The 19230-nt window shown below is 37.3% G+C and overlaps 1 protein-coding gene across 1 annotated transcript; it reads right to left on the reverse strand.

Annotated features, from left to right (window-relative positions):
* Positions 1 to 37: 37 nt before the first annotated feature.
* Positions 38 to 5130, reverse strand: gja8a (gap junction protein alpha 8 paralog a). Its single transcript, XM_082175925.1, has 2 exons — positions 4209 to 5130; positions 38 to 3558 (listed from the first exon to the last, which is right to left on the reverse strand). Exon 2 carries the CDS (start codon positions 3543 to 3545, stop codon positions 1380 to 1382), a length of 2166 nt encoding a protein of 721 aa, XP_082032051.1. The 5' UTR covers positions 3546 to 3558; positions 4209 to 5130; the 3' UTR covers positions 38 to 1379.
* Between the last annotated feature and the right edge of the window lie 14100 nt (positions 5131 to 19230).

Here is a 19230-nt window from a genome sequence, read left to right on the forward strand (position 1 = left end):
TTAAATCTTCCCAGATTGGCCTAGTTGTGTATGATGAGGTACTTTCAGTTTCTCTTTTTGGGACTGTGGTTGTTAATTGTTTTCTGTGTATTTTCAGAAGGTTTTAATTAAATAAATAAAAATAAAACATTGATTAAAATTGATTTTAAATTTTTAAGACGTTAGTAAAACCTTGAGTTATAATATATTTGGCCACTAGAGGTCATAGAAGGTTCGTTTCTCAGTGTTGTCATGTGACGTGAACTTTCATACCTTTTCTGCAGATATAATTGAGTCTTTCTACATTTTAAAAGAAATTATGTCTCAGGTTAGGTGAAAAGCTTTATCCTGCACAACAGACAAACACAGGGCTCTTTAGTCATCACTCGTTGTAGTATCTTTATTATCAGATAAAATCGTGACATATAAACCATTAAAGGATCATTGTATCTGGTGAGAGGTATTGCACACAGCATAAAATTATTGTTATAAATCGTTTTTAAATGATACAGTCCATCTAAATATGGATCTAAATTATGGAACTATCATAAAAAAAAATAAAAAAAAATCTTTTTAATTGACTTGAACACCATTGGTAGTAGCAATTCAGAACAACTCAAAAATGGATGTGAATGTTATGCACAAATTGATGGATTTATAAACAATAACACAATTATTTCTATGGCCCAGGATCAGCATTGTAACAATAAATGGCAAATGTATAGATAAACATAACTATTAAACACAACTGACAGTTAAGGCATAAATTGAGAATGTGAGATTATTTACTCCCTGTGACTATCCCTGTGGATTTGTAATAAATGCTATGGAAAAAATGGCTAAAATCAAGAATTGCTATTTTTTTTTTTATTGTTGTTTGTTTTTTGCTTGTACTCTTTAACCTTAATTTTCTATCTTCAAAACAAATGTAACATTTAGAAAAAAATAAGCATTAAAAATGTGTTCGGAAAATATGTCTTTAATACTTTTCACAGCGAGAAATTAGCTACTTTTTAGAAAGTGGCTAATGTTTATACTTTTATTGTATAAGCTATTCATATGATTTTTTTTTTCAGTTTCTTTTGCATTGCTTGTAAGATTAACTTGTGTGAAAATGTATCATCTAGAACAGGAGTTTTTCAAACTTGGATCTGGGACACCTAGGGTACCACAGAGGTGCTATTTTTAAGATTTTGAGAAATAATATTTTTCTCAATTATTATAAATCCTTATACATGAAAATACATAGCTGCCTTTATACTTCAGTATAAAGGGGAGCATCATTTGGCATCCGATTTTGAAAACTTTTTTGAAAACATGCATGTATGCTGGTCCACCTGATAATGTGGCACTAGAGAAATTTGAAATCAAAGAATTTGATTAAGTTTCTGTTTGGTCAGTCATATAGTTAGATCATCTGACCTGGCTCTGCTGCTCCCTTTGCTAAGACGACTTAATGATCTTGTTTCCTCTGTATTCTCTAGTTCCAGAGCTATAAGTGGAACATCCATCACCTCCTCTATGGCCTCCAAGGCTTTTGATTTTTCAGAACACTCCTCCTTCTCAGGGCCTCCAGTTTCCACAGAGTCTTCTTCTTTCTCATCCCACTCCCTAGAGCCTTTCAACTCATCTGGATCCTCTATCTCTAATGATACCCCATCCTTCCCCAAAGTTTTCTCCTGTACAGTCTCAACTGAAAGTCCTAGAGCTTTATCTAGAACTTCCTCGCCTGTATTGAATGCAGTCTCAATAGGTCTATTCTCATTTAGATTTTCTAAAACTTCATCCTTACCCATCCTTACATCTTCTAGAGCACAACTTCTTCCTGCATCCACTAAATCCTCTAGAGCGCCACCCTTTCCTATATTATCTACATCTTCTAAAGTTCCACCCACCCCTGTGTCTACTTCATCCCTTTGAACTCCATCCCCTTCTGTATCTTCTACATCCCCCTGTGCTTTGTCCTTTCCCAAATCTACTTCATCCCCAATGGGCTCTATGTCAGATACATTTGATCCTACAACCTCCCCTAAAGCCTCAGACTTTTGTTCCCCCAAATCTCCAGCGATCCTTTCATCATCTAAAGTTTTTACCTCCTCCAAAATGTCCTCATTTACAAAAGGCTCAATCTCACAAAGTTCTCTCTCTTCATCAGACGCCCCAATTTCTGTCCCTTCCTCTACCACATCAGGTAAACTCTCTTCTTCTCTTAACCCCTTGTCCTTATAGGTGTTGTCCTCCTTTCCCCCAAATTCCTGTGAGATTTCATTCTCTTCAGCTCCTGAAAAGTTTTCCTCTTGTGTTGGCTCAGCATCTACCAAACTCTTTTTCACTGACTTTTCCTCAGTTGCCTCTCTACTGGCCAGTTCTCTTAGATCTAACTCCAGACTCTCCTCAAGTGATATTAAATATGTTTCCTCCACACTTTCTCCCTCTGATCGCTCCTCCAGTACTTCTGGTAAAGCTGTCTGAGTCTTTAAGCTGTCTACCTCATCTCCTTCCCGAAGTAGCTGCTCTGGTGGGAGCTCTGATAGTGTCTCTGTGACCTGAATGAAGGAGGGTCGAGTCTCATCGCAAATGATTGTCTCCTCTACAGGTGGAGCTGTTGGCATAACCGCCTCCTGACTCCTTTTCTGCTCCTTCTCCAGTTGAGGTGAGAAGAACTGTCCCTCTTCCATACCGACCTCAGCTAGTGGATATATGTGTGCAACCTCGTCTATCTTCTCCTCTTCAAGGTGCCTATAGCCTTTGCGTTTTTGGACAGGGGTGTTTAAGAGAAACGGTAAGCTTCTCTCCGGTGGTCCAAGAGGTTCCAACTGTGCAGGAGCTGGTCGATGAAACACAAAGCGGATCTTCTTCAAGCCAAGGTGGCTGATCTCTACAAAGTTGAGGAACAATGAAACGCAAGCAACTGCCAGCATGAAAATGATGAAGATAGTCTTTTCGGTGGGCCGGGAGACGTAGCAGTCCACCGTGTTGGGGCACGGCCAACGACTGCACTGGTACAGTGGCAGGATGCGGAACCCGTAGAGGAAGTATTGTCCGACCACGAAGCCTACTTCAAACAGAGCTTTGAAGATGATATGGCAGATATAGGTGCAAAGCAAGGTTCCCTCGAGTCTAAACTTTTTGCTACTCTTCGTGCTGGTCTCCTTGGTGGTGCGAACACTTCCCTGATCCGTCGCTATGGGAAGACGCTCCTCACCTATTTCCTGTTGGTGGCTAACCTCAGCTTCTTCACGCTCCTTGCGCTTCTCCTCCATGTGAATGTAATGGACAGCATGGCCGACGTATACAAGCGAAGGTGTGGATACAAAAATGATCTGTAACACCCATAGACGGATGTGAGAGATCGGAAAGGCCTCGTCGTAACACACGTTCTCACAACCTGGCTGCTTAGTGTTACATATGTAATCAGACTGCTCGTCTCCCCAGACAAACTCGGCAGCCGTGCCCAGAATTAAGATGCGGAAAATGAACAGCACCGTGAGCCAAACACGGCCAATCACAGTGGAGTGCTCGTTTACTTCCTCCAAAATATTACCCAAGAAGCTCCAGTCTCCCATGGTTGTATATTAGCTGTGTACAAGAAAGACAAATAGGAATTAGGGAGAAACTAGATGACACAAGTGTCGGTAGCACTTTATTTTACAGTCTTGTTCCCATACATACTATGTACTTATTATAGTAATTGGAATAACTGGGTAATTACTAAGTGCTAACCCTGAACCTACCCATAAACCTAACCTTAACCCATCTAGTAACCTTATATTACCCAGCACTCTCCTAGGAAAGTACACGTGAGTGCACATACTGTTAAAATAAAGGGCAACCCAAGTGTCTTTTACATTATCCAGTGATGCATAATAAGCCTGACACATACATAATACATACATAATAAACACTTGTTGTTTTTTATACAGCGTTTTCAAAATATAGTTAGTGATATCACAAAAAATACTTTCCAAGTATACCTTCTCACTAATCTGAAAACCTTATTTTTAAACAAAACTAGACTGAACTGACCATTTAAAAACAGGACCAGGAAACAACTGTAAGACTCAGATATGCCATTGCCAAAACACATCACCAATGGGCTCACAGTCAACAATCTAAGCCATCTGCACATCTTAGACATATAAGAAAACAATTTTAAAAGACAAAAAATATACATATACAAGCTATTGCATTAAAAGGAGAGCTAATGTGAACTTTGCTCAAACGGTCACCTTTGCACAGTGGTGGATTCAATGCAGTTCAGTTCTGTCCGTTGCTCCTGGTGCCCTACGGGGCGAATTGAACTCCTGTCCCCCAGTCACCCAAACTCAGTCCTCGTCCTTGTCGCACCACTGAGCAGATGTGAGTGAATGGGCTATGATGGCTGCTTTTCATGCCTGCCGTAGAGTTTAAGCTGCTAACTAGATGCCCTTTATGCACCAGACCACGAGTGTTGATGCAGAAGACAATAGGATCAACAGACCCGCAGCCAGAGGGGCCAGAGGGACAGAACACCATCCATAGGCCCAAACCAAGAGCACACGCTAAAAAATAAATAAAATAAAACTGGGGCATGAGGTCCACAGCAATGGCCAACTTCATCATGATATAAATGCTGTAAGGATGTATCAGATGATGAAAACTGAAAACAGAAAAATCTGTGTTCAAACTTCCTGTTCCGTTTACTTTAAATAATATAAAATGCATAGTAAAAGTGCCAGTAAAAACATTAGCATTGTTACTAAAGATTTTGCTGTCAAATAAATGCTGTTTTTTAGCCTTCTATTTCAAAGAATTCAGAACACAGAGATTGATTTACACAGAAAAATTTACAAAAAGATATTAAGCAGTAGAACTGCTTTCAACATCGATAATAATAAGAAACATTTCTTGCTTACCAAATTAGCATATCAGAATAATTTCTGAAGGATCATGTGACACTGAAGACAGGAGTAGGTAAGAGCTGCTGAAAGATTCAGCTTTGCAATCACAGGAATACATTTTAATTAATTAATTAAAATTATTTTAAATTGTAATAATATTTCACAATATTACTATTATTATTATTATTATTTTACTGTATTTTTGACCAAATAAATGCAGCCTTGGTGACCAAGGAGAGATTTCTTTAAAAACAGTTTTTGAATGCTGGCAGAAAACAGAGAAAGTGAAAAATTTAATCTGTTTTATGATGAATGTACAGCAATGAGAACTGGGAAACTGTGCCACAAACTCCATGACATGGTTGCTCGTGTTAGGCGGAGCAGCATTTTGGTATTACAGTGTTTGTATTTCACTGTATGAGTGGGGTACACACAGTAAATTATCCACCCACAAATCTTCAACAAAATGTTGCTGCACTCTAAGCCAAAAGACCTTACGACAACAGAGATATTTCACAAACAGACAGCCTTAGGAAATGGTGATAATAAAGCATTTGGGCACACACATGCAGGAAAGCTGGGTGTTGGAGGTATAAGGTTTAATGGTTTTGTGATAACGGGGCAACAGTGAAGCGCAATGGCAAATTTATGATATCGGCCAGGAAGCTCAAGCACACATACACACATGGATAAACTTCAACAATACCCTGTTAAAAAACTTCCTGCGCAGCTGAATCATTGGCCAGACACATTCTTGTCAGTGTTGGTTCACACCAAGATTTTAAACAGTACGCAAAGCACCAATGTTTAAAAGTCGGGAAATGTGTATAGTCTGAGATATTTTGGCATTTTTGGGTTTATGTGTTTTGACTGTTTCTCTTACTGTGGCAGTCCTGATCAAGAGAGCACATGAAACAGTTGGCAAAATCCTATACTTGGGAATGGTTTATTTAAAGTTTGGGATTGTTTAGCACTTATCTAAACTGTTGAATTATTGTTGTCAGGGGAAACAGTTTGTGCTACAAGTTTCAGAGGGAAAACAACATGACTGACAGTCAATGGGCAATGTTTTATGCTACATAGACGGAGAGTTTATTCCAAGATACACAATTCATTTCCCCATACTGCACAGTATCTCTCATAACATTTGACTGGTTGTTGTGTACATAAGGACCAAACATCAAGATAAAGAGAAGAGCACAATTAACTAACTGCTTAAACTGTGTGTGCTAAAGGCTATATTGAAAACAAACATAGCGGACAAACACTTTACATTTGTCATAATTTAATGAAACTATGATGCCAAATGTGTCTTTTTACTTTTGTCCTATAACATGTTGCCCCCTCACCATTAATCATAAACCTGCCATTGATATAGTAGGTTGCACATCATATCTGATATAGGGAAACAATAAAAGGGAAACAATAAAATTGGAACTAGAATTATGTCAATACAGAAATATTAATAATGCGTAAAAAATTGTAAATAACAGTAAAGAAAAAAAAATCTAAATTTAATAGTTAATGCTGTGTAATGACTTCATGGTATTCCCTGCAATTTAGACCCTAGTAATTGTTCTCTAGAGGGGTTTGTGTGTTGATATAGTGGACACTAGCAGGATAAGCCACACAGGACTGCCAGTGAATAGTGATAGGATGACACAGAAAGACATGATGTCATTCTAGAGCATTGAGCCTATGGAGCATGTGCAGTCAGGCATGAGCCCACATCGTGCCAATGCAGCAGACACTCATGAAGCTATAGCACAGCTATCAAATGCTGCTCACAATACATTTCCTATAATGAAATCTGATTTATTGATTTATTTTAAAATCAGCTTTTATATAAATTCTTAACGCTGACATTTAGTGAAGTTAGTATTACATGCTCACTAAAATTACCCTAACATCCGTTCATTAAAAATGTTTGCATCATTTGTTTGCAATTTTCACTTTGTTGGATGTCTTATCTAATACATTCATACATTTTTGACAAATGAGACTTAGGTGCTAAATGCTTTTTGAAGTATTTCGAAACCAATGACCTTTGTGTATATCAGTAATTCACCGTCCTGCCTTGAGGAAAATTAAGTATCCTTGAAATTTACATTTCTATAACAAGCTTCATGCGTCATTCAGAGATACAACCATTTAAATTCAAGTCAAAGCAATTTCTCACTGTGTCTACATTACAAATTTCCTATAGATGAATAAATGCAGACTTCAGCAGTTCTTCATTGCTGAAAAGAGGATGAAGATGCTAAGGAGGGTTGATTCAAATAGAATCATCATTTAAAAAAGGCACTGATGGATCAAAGGACCAAGAAAGTAAAAAAAAAACATATTAAGTCTTCAAATAAGGAGTCATGTTTGTCCTGCATGTGTCTGGACAGAAAAAGGGTGCCTATAACATTTTATAAACTGTTAAACTTAAAGGGATAGTTCACCCAAAAATGAAAATTCTGTCATCATTCACTCACCCTCAAGTTGTTCCAAACCTGTGTACATTTCTTTCTTCTGCTGAACATAAAAGAAGATATTTTGAAGAATGTCAGTAACCAAACAGTTGATGGGTCATTGACTTCCATAGTATTATTTTCTGCCCATTAATGCATTTCTTCTAAATATCTTCTTTTGTGTTTAGCAGAAGAAATTCATACAGGTTTGGAACAGCTTCAGGGAGAGTAAATGATAACAGCAATTTTGGGTAAACTATCCCTTTAAAGTTGGTGTGAAATAATGCACCTTCATTCAATCTCAACCCTGTTCACACCTCCAGTGTGTCTCTTCATTTCTCCCCATTTTTCCTGAACTGAGCCTCACTTCCTGTGGGAACTATATTTTCAGACCTTTCCAATGATTGTTTAATTAATTTAACAGTATATACAAAAGCATTCTCTTCACTTCCCCCATGTACACAAAAACTATTCTCACCGAGCACAGTTTATACACACTGAGTTTTTCAGTCACCCCAAGCGGACATCAGCCCATGCCAACCTAAACTCTTGATTAGAGTGTGCGTTTGAACGATTACGTGGGCCGTGTTCATGGGTGTATGGAGCAGGTAACTGTGCTGAGGTCATTGTGCCGGTCGACCGGTTGTGGTCATAAAGAACACCTCGATGGGTGCGACGGCCGGCGCTGCCCCGCTGCAATTGTGTTTGCGAGAGGAACAAATGTTGATTTTGGACAGAGGTGAAAGACCTGGCCTTCTCTGTTGTTCCTCTAGACAGACCAAACACACCCTCACCTCTACTGACCTGTTGATATCATCAGGTCTGCAGAGTGCTTGACTGACCTGAATGTGAAACATGACAATAATATAGCTGTCCACTAAAAATAATGCAGTGGTTCTCAAATGGTTTTGCTTATATTGAACATTAAATGATGACCAAACTAAGCACTAACATTTTCTCAAAATCAAAATTCATTCAGAAACTAAAAAAGTGACTGTCGTTGAATCATTCACTCAACAGTCTCTTTCTACAACAACAAAAAAGGATTCTTGAGGAACTAATCAAGTAACTGTTTATATATTTTATTATTTATTATCTACTAATACAATTTATGTTTCATTCTTGAGAACTAGGAACATAGTGAGCATCCATGCTCCCTGGTTTTCATGGTGCATTGTGAGACTTTTTAAATAGCTAATATTTCAGTGAACTGAAAGCATTTTGCAACTGAAACAACCCTTAAAATGTCCGACTCCCTGATCAAAGCCCTTACCACTGAACTACAGAAATGGTCGATTCTGCTTTGACTTTTTTGGGAAATATTTTTGCTGGCTGATCAAAAACGTACAAAATGATTTTACTGTTGAATAAAAACAATATGACACTTGCAATCGTGCTGTTGGTATTGTTGGTCACAGCTCGCTGATATTTGAAACAACATTGTGTAATATTGTAACATAAATACAAAACATATCAAAATAATAAAATAAAATTTTGAAACATAAAAAAGCCCTCCATCACTGATTATTTCACTCTGTGTACAAGAGACAAATCTCATAAACATGTGATAAGCCTCCATTGGGGAAACAGACTCCACGCATGAGAAGAATGACAGACAGGGAACCAGAGTGGCAGCAGGCATACGTACCAGAAGATACAAGCTTCCTTTTCCTCAAATTCAATACTTCTAATGAACAAGTGATTTCCTGTGGAAGTTATCGCCACAAAGGGTTCAAAAGGACGGACTGCCAGTAGTGTGGGAGCCGAATTTTAAAATCAGTGCTTCAAAGTTTTGTTGTTTGAGTCATTCATGTTTCATTAATATCACTAATTTATATTGGCCAGTGCAGATGAGTCCGTTTTTTTTTTTAAAGGCAAGAGAAACCATTCTTTGAAAGTTCTCTTGAGAAAGTTATGACTCACAACACCAAGTATTTACTTCATTGTTTTAGTTAATTTGATTTGGATAACCAATAAGTAACGAGACACACAATGGGCATTCAGACATTTTCCTTATTAGGTTATTGTATTTGGTCTTTGTACTATAACTTTTACAAAAAAATGTCAAGCAATCAAAATGTCATACATAATATAAACTCAGAAAAAAAGAGAAATGTCCTCTCATATTCAACAGCTATTTGGCCTAGTTGATGTACCACGCTGACATCCATTGTAGGAAAAAAATACTATGGAAGTCAATGGGGTACATCGACGGTTTGGTTACCAACATTCTTCAAAATATCTTCTTTTGTGTTCAGCAGAAGAAAGAAATTCATACAGGTTTGAAACAAGTAAAGGGTGAGGAAGAGTAAATGATGACATCATTTTCATTTATAAGTGAAACTATTCCTTTAACCATTTTAATAAAATAAATCTGATGTCAACAGATCATAAAACAATCACTTAAGTCACACTTTTCATACAATGAAAGTATGTTTTCAACTATTTTCGAATAATATATGTCATCTAAATATTAAACGTCTGTGAGGTGCTTTTGAATTATTTATTGTTAGCAGTTATATGGGTGTCAACCTTGAAAGCGATTGGTTAGTCTGACATCTCTCATATTTGTTCTTAATTCTGTCTGAAATTCAGGAAACTTCATGTCATTTTTATTGTTTGTGGTGCTACTGATTTTGAAGTACACATTTTTCTTCACAAACACAAAAATAAATAAATATTTATACATTCATTAATACAAATTATAATATTTAGTATATTAATTTTAATTATATTATAATAATACCTAAAACACAACTCTAAAAATCATTTTAAGATTTAATCCAGCGAATCTTGCAAACTTGGCAAACCAAGTGATTAGCTTTTCCTCAAATCAAAGATTATTACATAACAGATCACCCAGCTATATGTTAGTTATTGAGGTGCACTTGCAAATCTGTGTTGACTGCTGTTCAACAGAATAAAGGAATCAAGAGTCATTTGTAAAAGGTTAAGAAGTCTTGTTCACACGTGTAAATGTTCTCTAACCCTGTTATGTACAACCTACCATAAACAAGCAAGCATATAAACTGGCAAACTATATTTGTTAAGGTCAAAGGAGGAAATGATTGATTGTTCTCTTCAACCTGACAGGAAGCAGCCCGTGGACTTCCTGTAAGCGTAGCACTGGTCACACTAGGGGGCCAATGCTGAGATGCTGCTGAAACAATGGATGATGCAGAAGATGAGGGAGGGAAAAAATTTTAGAGAAAATGGGAAAGGAACCAAATAAACAGGAGAAAGAAATGCATAAGTCAGGCTTTGTGGGAAAAGGCTGTGGACTGTCAGTCACATTAGACACAGAATGTATGAGACCAAAGCAGCAGCAGCAAAAACTATATTTTTTAGTATAGCACTGAGTCATAGACTGGGAGTACATCGATCTAGTACGAGTTCACGGGTGGGAAGTCACGGGTTTGACTGCCGTTCCAGTGCACTTTCACGGGTATAAGGTTGGAAAAACACGGGTTACAGGTTGCCTGGAACGATGTACTCCCAGTTACGAGTTGGAAAAACTCTTTGTTTGTTCAGCTCTTACTGTGATTCTCTGGAGTAAAACTAACGCTTCATCTTTTGTGTGATGTACAATAAACTTCACTGAACTCATCAGTATATTTTGGTCATCATTCGGACAGGGTCTGCTACAGCAGGCTTGTATTAATAGTGGATAAAAGCAGATGACAAGTAAATTATAACCATAATTAAGTGGTAGTGGCGCAATGGATAAGACACATGCCTTTGGTGTGAGAGACCCGGGTTCGAATCCATTGTGAGACACCAATGTGTCCCCTGAGCAAGACACTTAACCCCTAGTTGCTCCAGAGGCGTGCGACCTCTGACATATATAGCAATTGTAAGTCGCTTTGGATAAAAGCGTCAGCTAAATGAATAAATGTAAATGTAAACTAAACTATACCTGTTCTATCTCCATACAGCATATATTCTCTGGCTCTGTGGGCATTATTGTCTGACTCCGAGTCGAAATGAACACCGCAACTTAGAGTTTCTGTTCTGATATTATCAGATGAGATTGTCCTGGTTCTGGTGTCCTCGTGAGGCTCCGCCCCCTGGGCCGGCAGCAGCAGTTCATTTGCATTTAAAGGGCACACACTAAAACAGCGCGTTTTTCTGAGCCCCAAAAAATGACAATTTAAACATGCTGTAAAAAATGATCTGTTGGGTATTTTGAGCTAAAACTTCACATACATACATACTCTGGGGACATCAGAGACTTATGTTACATCATGTGAAAAGAGTCATAATATGTGCCCTTTAAGAGTTTCCAGTTCTTGAATGAATTTTTCCGCAACGTCCCTGCATTTACCGCGCAAAACAGAGTGAGCGACTAGAATAATGCCATAGAACGAATTAATGAACCAGCTCTTTATAGAGAATCAAAACCATACAGTGCATCTAATGTAGTTTGACTCTCGAACGAATGACTCTTATGAGTCGGTTTATTTTAGTGTTTCAAACACATACAACCTTCAACTGACTGTGAGATTTAATTCATAATAATTACTGACTGGTTGTTCAACGTGTAAAGATACACAGTTTTTTCAGTAGCTTATAACATAAATAGCCTACAAATACAGCTTTTGCAAGAATTATCATTAAGTATTATCATTAAGAACAAATTCCCAATCATATGAGTAATAATACTCCTCCTGGATACTGTTATAAGCATTAGCCCCGTCTGATTGGTCGTGGCGGAGGTGTTGCAACCATTTATAGAGATATTCTAAATGTTACTCAGAAAACGGGTTATAAGTTTATTTCATTTGAAGTACTTGTACTAAATGTTACGCTCTTAGATGTTAGAAAAACATCACTATTATCTCTAGCCTTGGCTACCGTATATAGACCGCCAGGGCCTTACGCTGATTTCCTAAAAGAGTTTGCAGATTTTCTCTCAGACCTATTAGTCAATGTCGATAAAGCATTAATTGTTGGAGATTTTAACATACACGTATATAATCCAAATGATGCGTTAGGAGCTGCGTTTACAGATTTATTAAATTCATTTGGGGTCAAGCAAAACGTCATCGGACCAACACATCGTCTTAATCATACACTCGATTTAATTATATCACATGAAACCGATCCAACCGATATAGATATCATTCCACAAAGTGATGAAGTCACTGATCACTACATGGTAACTTGCATATTACGTACTGCTGTAATATGTCATGCGGCGTCGCGTTATCGACCAGGCAGAACAATCCTTCCATCCACCATAGATAATTTCTCAAATTGCTTATCTAATTTGTCTCAGCTGCTGCCTGAACCCAAACAAACAGATGAACTAGAAGAACTAACTAGCACTATGAGCACCATTCTCTCTAGAACATTGGATGTGGTTGCACCTATTAAATAAAAAAAGGTCAGAGAGAAAAATAAAGCACCATGGTATAACAATACTACGCATGTTTTAAAGAGAGAAACCCGTATTTTAGAGCGTAAATGGAAACAAACTAATTTAGAGGTCTTTAGAATCGCGTGGAAAGACAGTATGTCACGTTATAAAAAGGCCCTAAAAGCGGCCAGGGCTGAGCACCTCCGCAAACTAATAGAAAACAACCAAAATAATCCAAGGTTTTTATTTAACACCGTGGCTAGACTAACAAATAAACAGACGTCACCCGAACAAAATATCCCGTTACAGTTCAGTAGTAATGATTTCATGAACTTCTTCACTGAGAAAATAGAAAGCATCAGAACCACAATTGTAAACGTTCAATCTTCAATCGCGCCTTATAATTCAGCTTCAATTATCACCCCGCAAGAACAATTACAGTGCTTTACAACTATAGAACAAAAAGAGTTAAATAAACTTATCACTTCATCTAAAACAACAACATGTTTATTAGATCCTATACCAACTAAACTACTGAAAGAAGTGTTACCTGTAGTGGAAGAGCCTCTCCTCAATATTATTAACTCGTCTTTATCTCTAGGTCATGTTCCAAGAACATTTAAACTGGCAGTTATAAAACCTCTCATTAAGAAACCACAATTAGATCATTATAATCTAGCAAATTATAGACCCATTTCAAATCTTCCATTTATGTCTAAAATATTAGAAAAAGTGGTGTCCGCTCAACTGGGCTCTTTCTTGCAACAAAATGATATCTATGAAAAGTTTCAGTCTGGATTCAGACCGCATCATAGCACTGAAACTGCGCTCGTTAAAATCACAAATGATTTACTTTTAGCTTCTGACCAAGGCTGTATCTCAATACTAGTTTTACTTGATCTTAGTGCTGCGTTCGATACTATAGATCACACAATACTCTTAGATCGACTACAAAATTATACTGGTGTTCAAGGACAAGCACTAAGCTGGTTCAAATCATACCTATCTGACCGCTACCATTTTGTCTATTTAAATGGAGAAATATCGATCATAACTCCAGTAAACTATGGAGTGCCGCAGGGATCTGTGTTAGGCCCTCTGTTATTTTCAATATATATGATGCCACTTGGAAATATTATAAGGAAACATGGAATTAGTTTCCATTGTTATGCTGATGACACTCAAATATATATTTCATCAAGGCCGGATGAAAACGCTAAATTTTCCAAATTGACAGAGTGTGTTAAAGATATAAAAGATTGGATGACGCGTAATTTTCTTTTATTAAATCCAGACAAGACAGAGGTAATACTTATCGGTTCAAAAAACCGCCCACAAAACCTCGCACAATACAACTTTAACATCATAGGATCTCCTGTTACTTTATCCGCTACAGTAAAAGACCTGGGTGTTATACTCGATTGCAACCTGTCTTTTGAAAATCATATTTCATATGTTACAAAAACAGCCTTTTTCCACCTTAGAAACATTGCTAAGCTACGTAATATGCTATCAGTTTCTGATGCAGAAAAGTTAGTTCATGCATTCATGACCTCGAGACTGGATTACTGTAATGCCTTATTAGCTGGTTGTCCTGCATCCTCAATAAACAAGCTACAGTTAGTCCAAAATGCCGCCGCTAGAGTTCTTATGAGATCAAGAAAATATGATCATATAACACCGATTTTATCATCACTGCATTGGTTACCTATAAAGTTCCGTATTAATTACAAGGTATTGCTACTGACTTATAAAGCCCTAAACGGCTTAGCTCCAGTCTATTTAACGGATCTTCTATCGCCCTATAATCCATCGCGCTCTTTAAGATCACTAAATTCAAGGCTTTTGGTCATACCTAGGATATTCAGAACCACCAAAGGAGGGAGAGCATTTTCACATTTGGCTCCAAAACTCTGGAATAGTCTTCCTGATACTGTTCGTTGCTCAGACTCGCTCTCCCAGTTTAAAACTAGATTAAAGTCGCATCTCTTCAGCCAGGCATTCATATAATCCCACAGTTCAAACTACAATCCGGCCTCTAGCTCATAAATGCCAGAGGAGAACTGGCCCCCGACTAAGCCTGGGTTCTCCCAAGGTTTTTTTTTCTCCATTAGGTCACCTGATGGAGTTTTAGGACACCATTAGGTCACTTGATGGAGTTTTTCGGTTCCTTGCCACTGTTGCCTTTGGCTTGCTCAGTTGGGGATATTTTGGGGATATTTAATTTAATTTTATCAATCAATAAATTCCTCTTGAAACAAACTTTGTTGTATTATTTAAATTTAATACTGTGAAGCTGCTTTGATACAATCTGTATTGTGAAAAGCGCTATACAAATAAACTTGACTTGACTTGACTTAATAATAATAATAATAATAGTGATGTCTGCCTCAGCATGCAACATTAATAAAGAGAATAAAGGATGGATGGAGGAGGGTTAAAGTAGAGGAGTTGGTAACAAGGAAAACAGGCTGATTGCCATTTGGATGCTGATCTTCAAAATTTATTTTCATCCCACCATTAGACCAATGCAGAAAACAATGTTATCAGAGGATGTGACAAACTAACGGCAGGAGAAACGCTCTCCATCTTTCTCTCAATTTCCCGCTCTCTCTCTCTCTCCCCCTCTCTCTACACGTCTTTTCTCAATCTTCCTTTCATTCTCTCTCTGTCATTCTTGTACGTCTTTCATCGTACGTCTTCGTCTTTGCAACTTGTTTATACCATGCCTCAGTTTCACAGAAATAATACAATAAAAAAATAAATAAATAATACAATTCACAAATTAATTTCAGTAATTTACCATGCCACACTTTCTATCAGGTAAAACCCTGTATACTTAATTGGCTTGTAAATGAAAGTGTATATTGTTAGAATGAATTAGACTGCATGGGCTGTTCATTTGACATTTACGCATTTGGCAGACGCTTTTATCCAATGTGACTTACAGTGCATTCTGGGTATACATTGTGTCTGTTTGTTTGCTCCCTAGGCATCGAACTCATGACCTTGTCATTGTTTGTAACAGCCTTTGGTTGTTGAGAATCTGATAAAATTAGCTGAACTGATTATGAAATTAGCAGCATACATAGACACACATTTTATACATGTCTGGGATCGATGTCTCAGGGTGACTCCTTTTCCTGTGTTTGTCTGAGTGGTCGTGTCAACCACTGAAATCCATGTTTCAGCTTCAGTGCAGAAAAACAGAACATCTACCCGTCCTGCTTCCTCCTTTCTCTTAGAATAACGTCTGCCAGTCTCCTTCTTTCCTGGGCCAGTTTTGAAAGTGTTGATTGCTATGTTTCTGTAGGGGTGGAGTGTGCTTTTAAAAACGCTTTGTACATCTCTGCTTGTTTTGCCTTCTCATATAACAGCATATTCAGAATAGTAAAGGGTGATGAAAACTGTCAAAAAGAAAAACTGAAATGATTGGAAATTGTTCTAAAATTATTTGATGCATATCTTGACTTTGGAAATTTTGTAGACCTAATTCCACAGTAGTTGCGCAGTTTTCAGTTATTTCAGACAAATAATATAGAATACACATAAAATAATTGAACAATAAAAATATCAATTACTTTAAAGAGGGCTTATTATGCTTTTTTTTTTTTTTTACATTTTCAACTTTCTTTAGTGTGTAATGTTGCTGTTTGAGCATGAAAAAGGTCTGCAAAGTTAAAGCACAAAGTCCATTTCAAAGGATGCCCCCTGAAATGCCTCCATTGAAGTCTTGAGTTTTCTCCCGGTATCATATGTCACAATATTCTTCATTTAATAATTCCTTCCCAAGGCATACGCACAAAAAAAGAAAAAGGAAAAAAAAGGGGCAGAGGCCTCGTTGAGTTGCGTTAGTAAGTTGAAACTTACAGTTATGGTAGGGAGGTGACATTTCCAAAACATGCTTGAAGCAATTGACCAATCACAACACACTGGTCCAGCTGGCCAATCAGAGTACATTGAGATTTTCGGAAGGAGGGCCTAATAGAGACAGGAACTAAACAGAGCGTTACTGACAGACTGGGAAGAGAGGTGCTGCAATATTTTTTTAAAAAGTCAAATATGTGAAAATTTATGTTTTTTTTTAACATTCAAGCTTTAAACCCTCTAATAGACCGCAAAGGCGAAATCAACATTTTTAAAAGGGCAAAAGAATTCCTTTTTAATAGCAAATATTATGTTTGGATATTACATGTAACTTAAAGGGATAGTTCACCCCAAAAGGAAAACTCTCGTCATCATTTACTCACCTCATGTCGTTCTAAATCTGAACATTCTTTCTTCTTTCTTGTTCCCAAGAATGTAATGAACCAATCAACATTGGAGAAATTATAGATTTGGAGAATTCTATTGTATGGACCAAAAAAAACCTTTTAAAATATATTAAATATATTTTCTGCATAGAAGAAGAAACATACAGGTTTGGAAAGACATGACGGTGAGTAAATTATGACAGAATTTAACCCTTTCACACGTAAGTTTAAAATATTCTGACTGACCCCCCAGCGTGAGTTTTTCAAGGCGACCGTTTTTTAGAATGTGTCACTTTATGGTTTCCGTGGTGACGCGTCATTGATTGTCACGTGACACACCGCAGCAACAACAGAGCTGAATGAATGATGATCTGCTTTTATGTCATTTTTCCTTTTTTATTCAAAATATTCACAAATTTGTTAGATATGGCATGAAATATCTGATATTCCGGTTGTCAAATATATGCAAGTGGAAGTGTTTTGTTGTTTAAACACATTTATAACGATCGCGTTAGTTCAGCTGTATTCGCGATGGGCGCCGCCATCTTAGTTTGTGCCGCAGACGCGCAGTTCAGAGAATCGGATCTGTTGGATTTACAACACGTTAATTCATCCACTTCTCCCGAAATACATACAAGTAAGTGGCAGATCAACTGGGAGAAGAATAGAGTAAACTTTAAAGTTACTTACACAATGTGTATCTGATATGAATAAAACGAATTATAATGGAAAGGATTATTATTGCCTCTTCCTTTGACATCAGTGTGTATTTTACGAACTGTAATGTATTGTTTTTTAAGTACTTATATGTCTGGAACCTAAAATAAACATTATGTGGTTGAAAACACTGAAAAGTTGTGATATATGACAGCTCTGAGCGCGCCTGTCTCTGGCTCAGCGCCAGCCAACGCGCGAAAGCACATTTGAATTTAGCAGTTGATCACGTCATGCACTGACCGTTCTAATCACACCGGTGTGATCGTACGCTCCAGGGACCAGCTTAGACTGATCACACCGGTGTGATCGTACGTGCGAAAGGGTTAATATTTTCACTATCCCTTTACAGTAACAACTCCAAAAGGAAAGAGTGAGAGTTAACTAAATTATTATAAGGGTACATAAGTTATGTGGACAGACTCATAAAACAGAAGCATTAGATGCATATTGAACATACTTTGTTCTTCCGAAAAATAATAAATCAGCATATTTGTGAATTATAACAACTTTATACCGGTTAGTACACACCCAAATACTGCTCATTACATTTGTCTCAGTCACCCTGTTTGTAGAAAAAATGATTGGTGGGTGCTGGCGAGTGGAACAAAGCACAATCTACGTCATATAGTCGTGTGACCCATTTTAATAATGCTCACAGAAACTCTCCAGACAACAGTACGATATGTTCAACAGTTAATGACAATGAGGATTTGCTTAGTGACGTACTAGCAAAGACTCCAAACAGAGTCCAAAATCTTTATTTAGACTCAAATTTCTGACCTAATAGTTCATACTAAAACAAATCATCATGTATTTCTGACCATGTCAGCATCAACGTTATAAACTCTGTGATACTAAAATATTTCCTTTATCATTTCCACTTGATTTGGAGCTAAAAACTATTTTATAGGTTTGGGGGGAAAATGGCCACCTTAATTTGAAACAAAAATGAAACATGTTCATACAGAATTTTGAGGAAAAGAGAGAGCCAAGGATGCCTTCAATGCCCTATGTTTAAATCCCAGAGCCATTTTTCATCTCTTGACTTTTATCTTTTTGACTAAATTAGAAAAAAAATTATCCCGTTTTTATGCATGTGAAGAGACGGGGAAACAAACTGAATAACTCACTGAGGGCTTTCCTGTGATGTGTTAGATGAGCCCAAATAAGAAATGATAGGTACATTCAATATTAAAACAGATAGCTGATGGGAATTCTCATTCATTTTCAGTTTTAATTTAAACTATGGTTACCTTGGTAGAAGCACATGATTAAAGTAAGTGGTTCTTAAAACAGGGGTTAAAGTTTCTTTTAGGGCTCAAAATGTCCATTTCCTTACATTCCATTTCTCTTTGGCTCTAAATGAGCGAGTGCACTATAACACAATGTCATTAACAGCCCTTAGTAACCTCTGGTGTCCCTTACACCAAAATTAGCATCATGTCGCTTTGTGCACATTATCCTATGGACCCAGCAGCAAGCAGTACTCAAATCTACAGAATTCCCACCACACACACACACAAACACACACAGACCCTTGAGCAAGGAGGAATGAAACCTAAAATATTGCCATTATATAAAGCTGA

This window comes from Leuciscus leuciscus, assembly GCF_965113295.1.
Source record: "Leuciscus leuciscus genome assembly, chromosome: 7".
Classification (NCBI taxonomy): domain Eukaryota; kingdom Metazoa; phylum Chordata; class Actinopteri; order Cypriniformes; family Leuciscidae; genus Leuciscus; species Leuciscus leuciscus.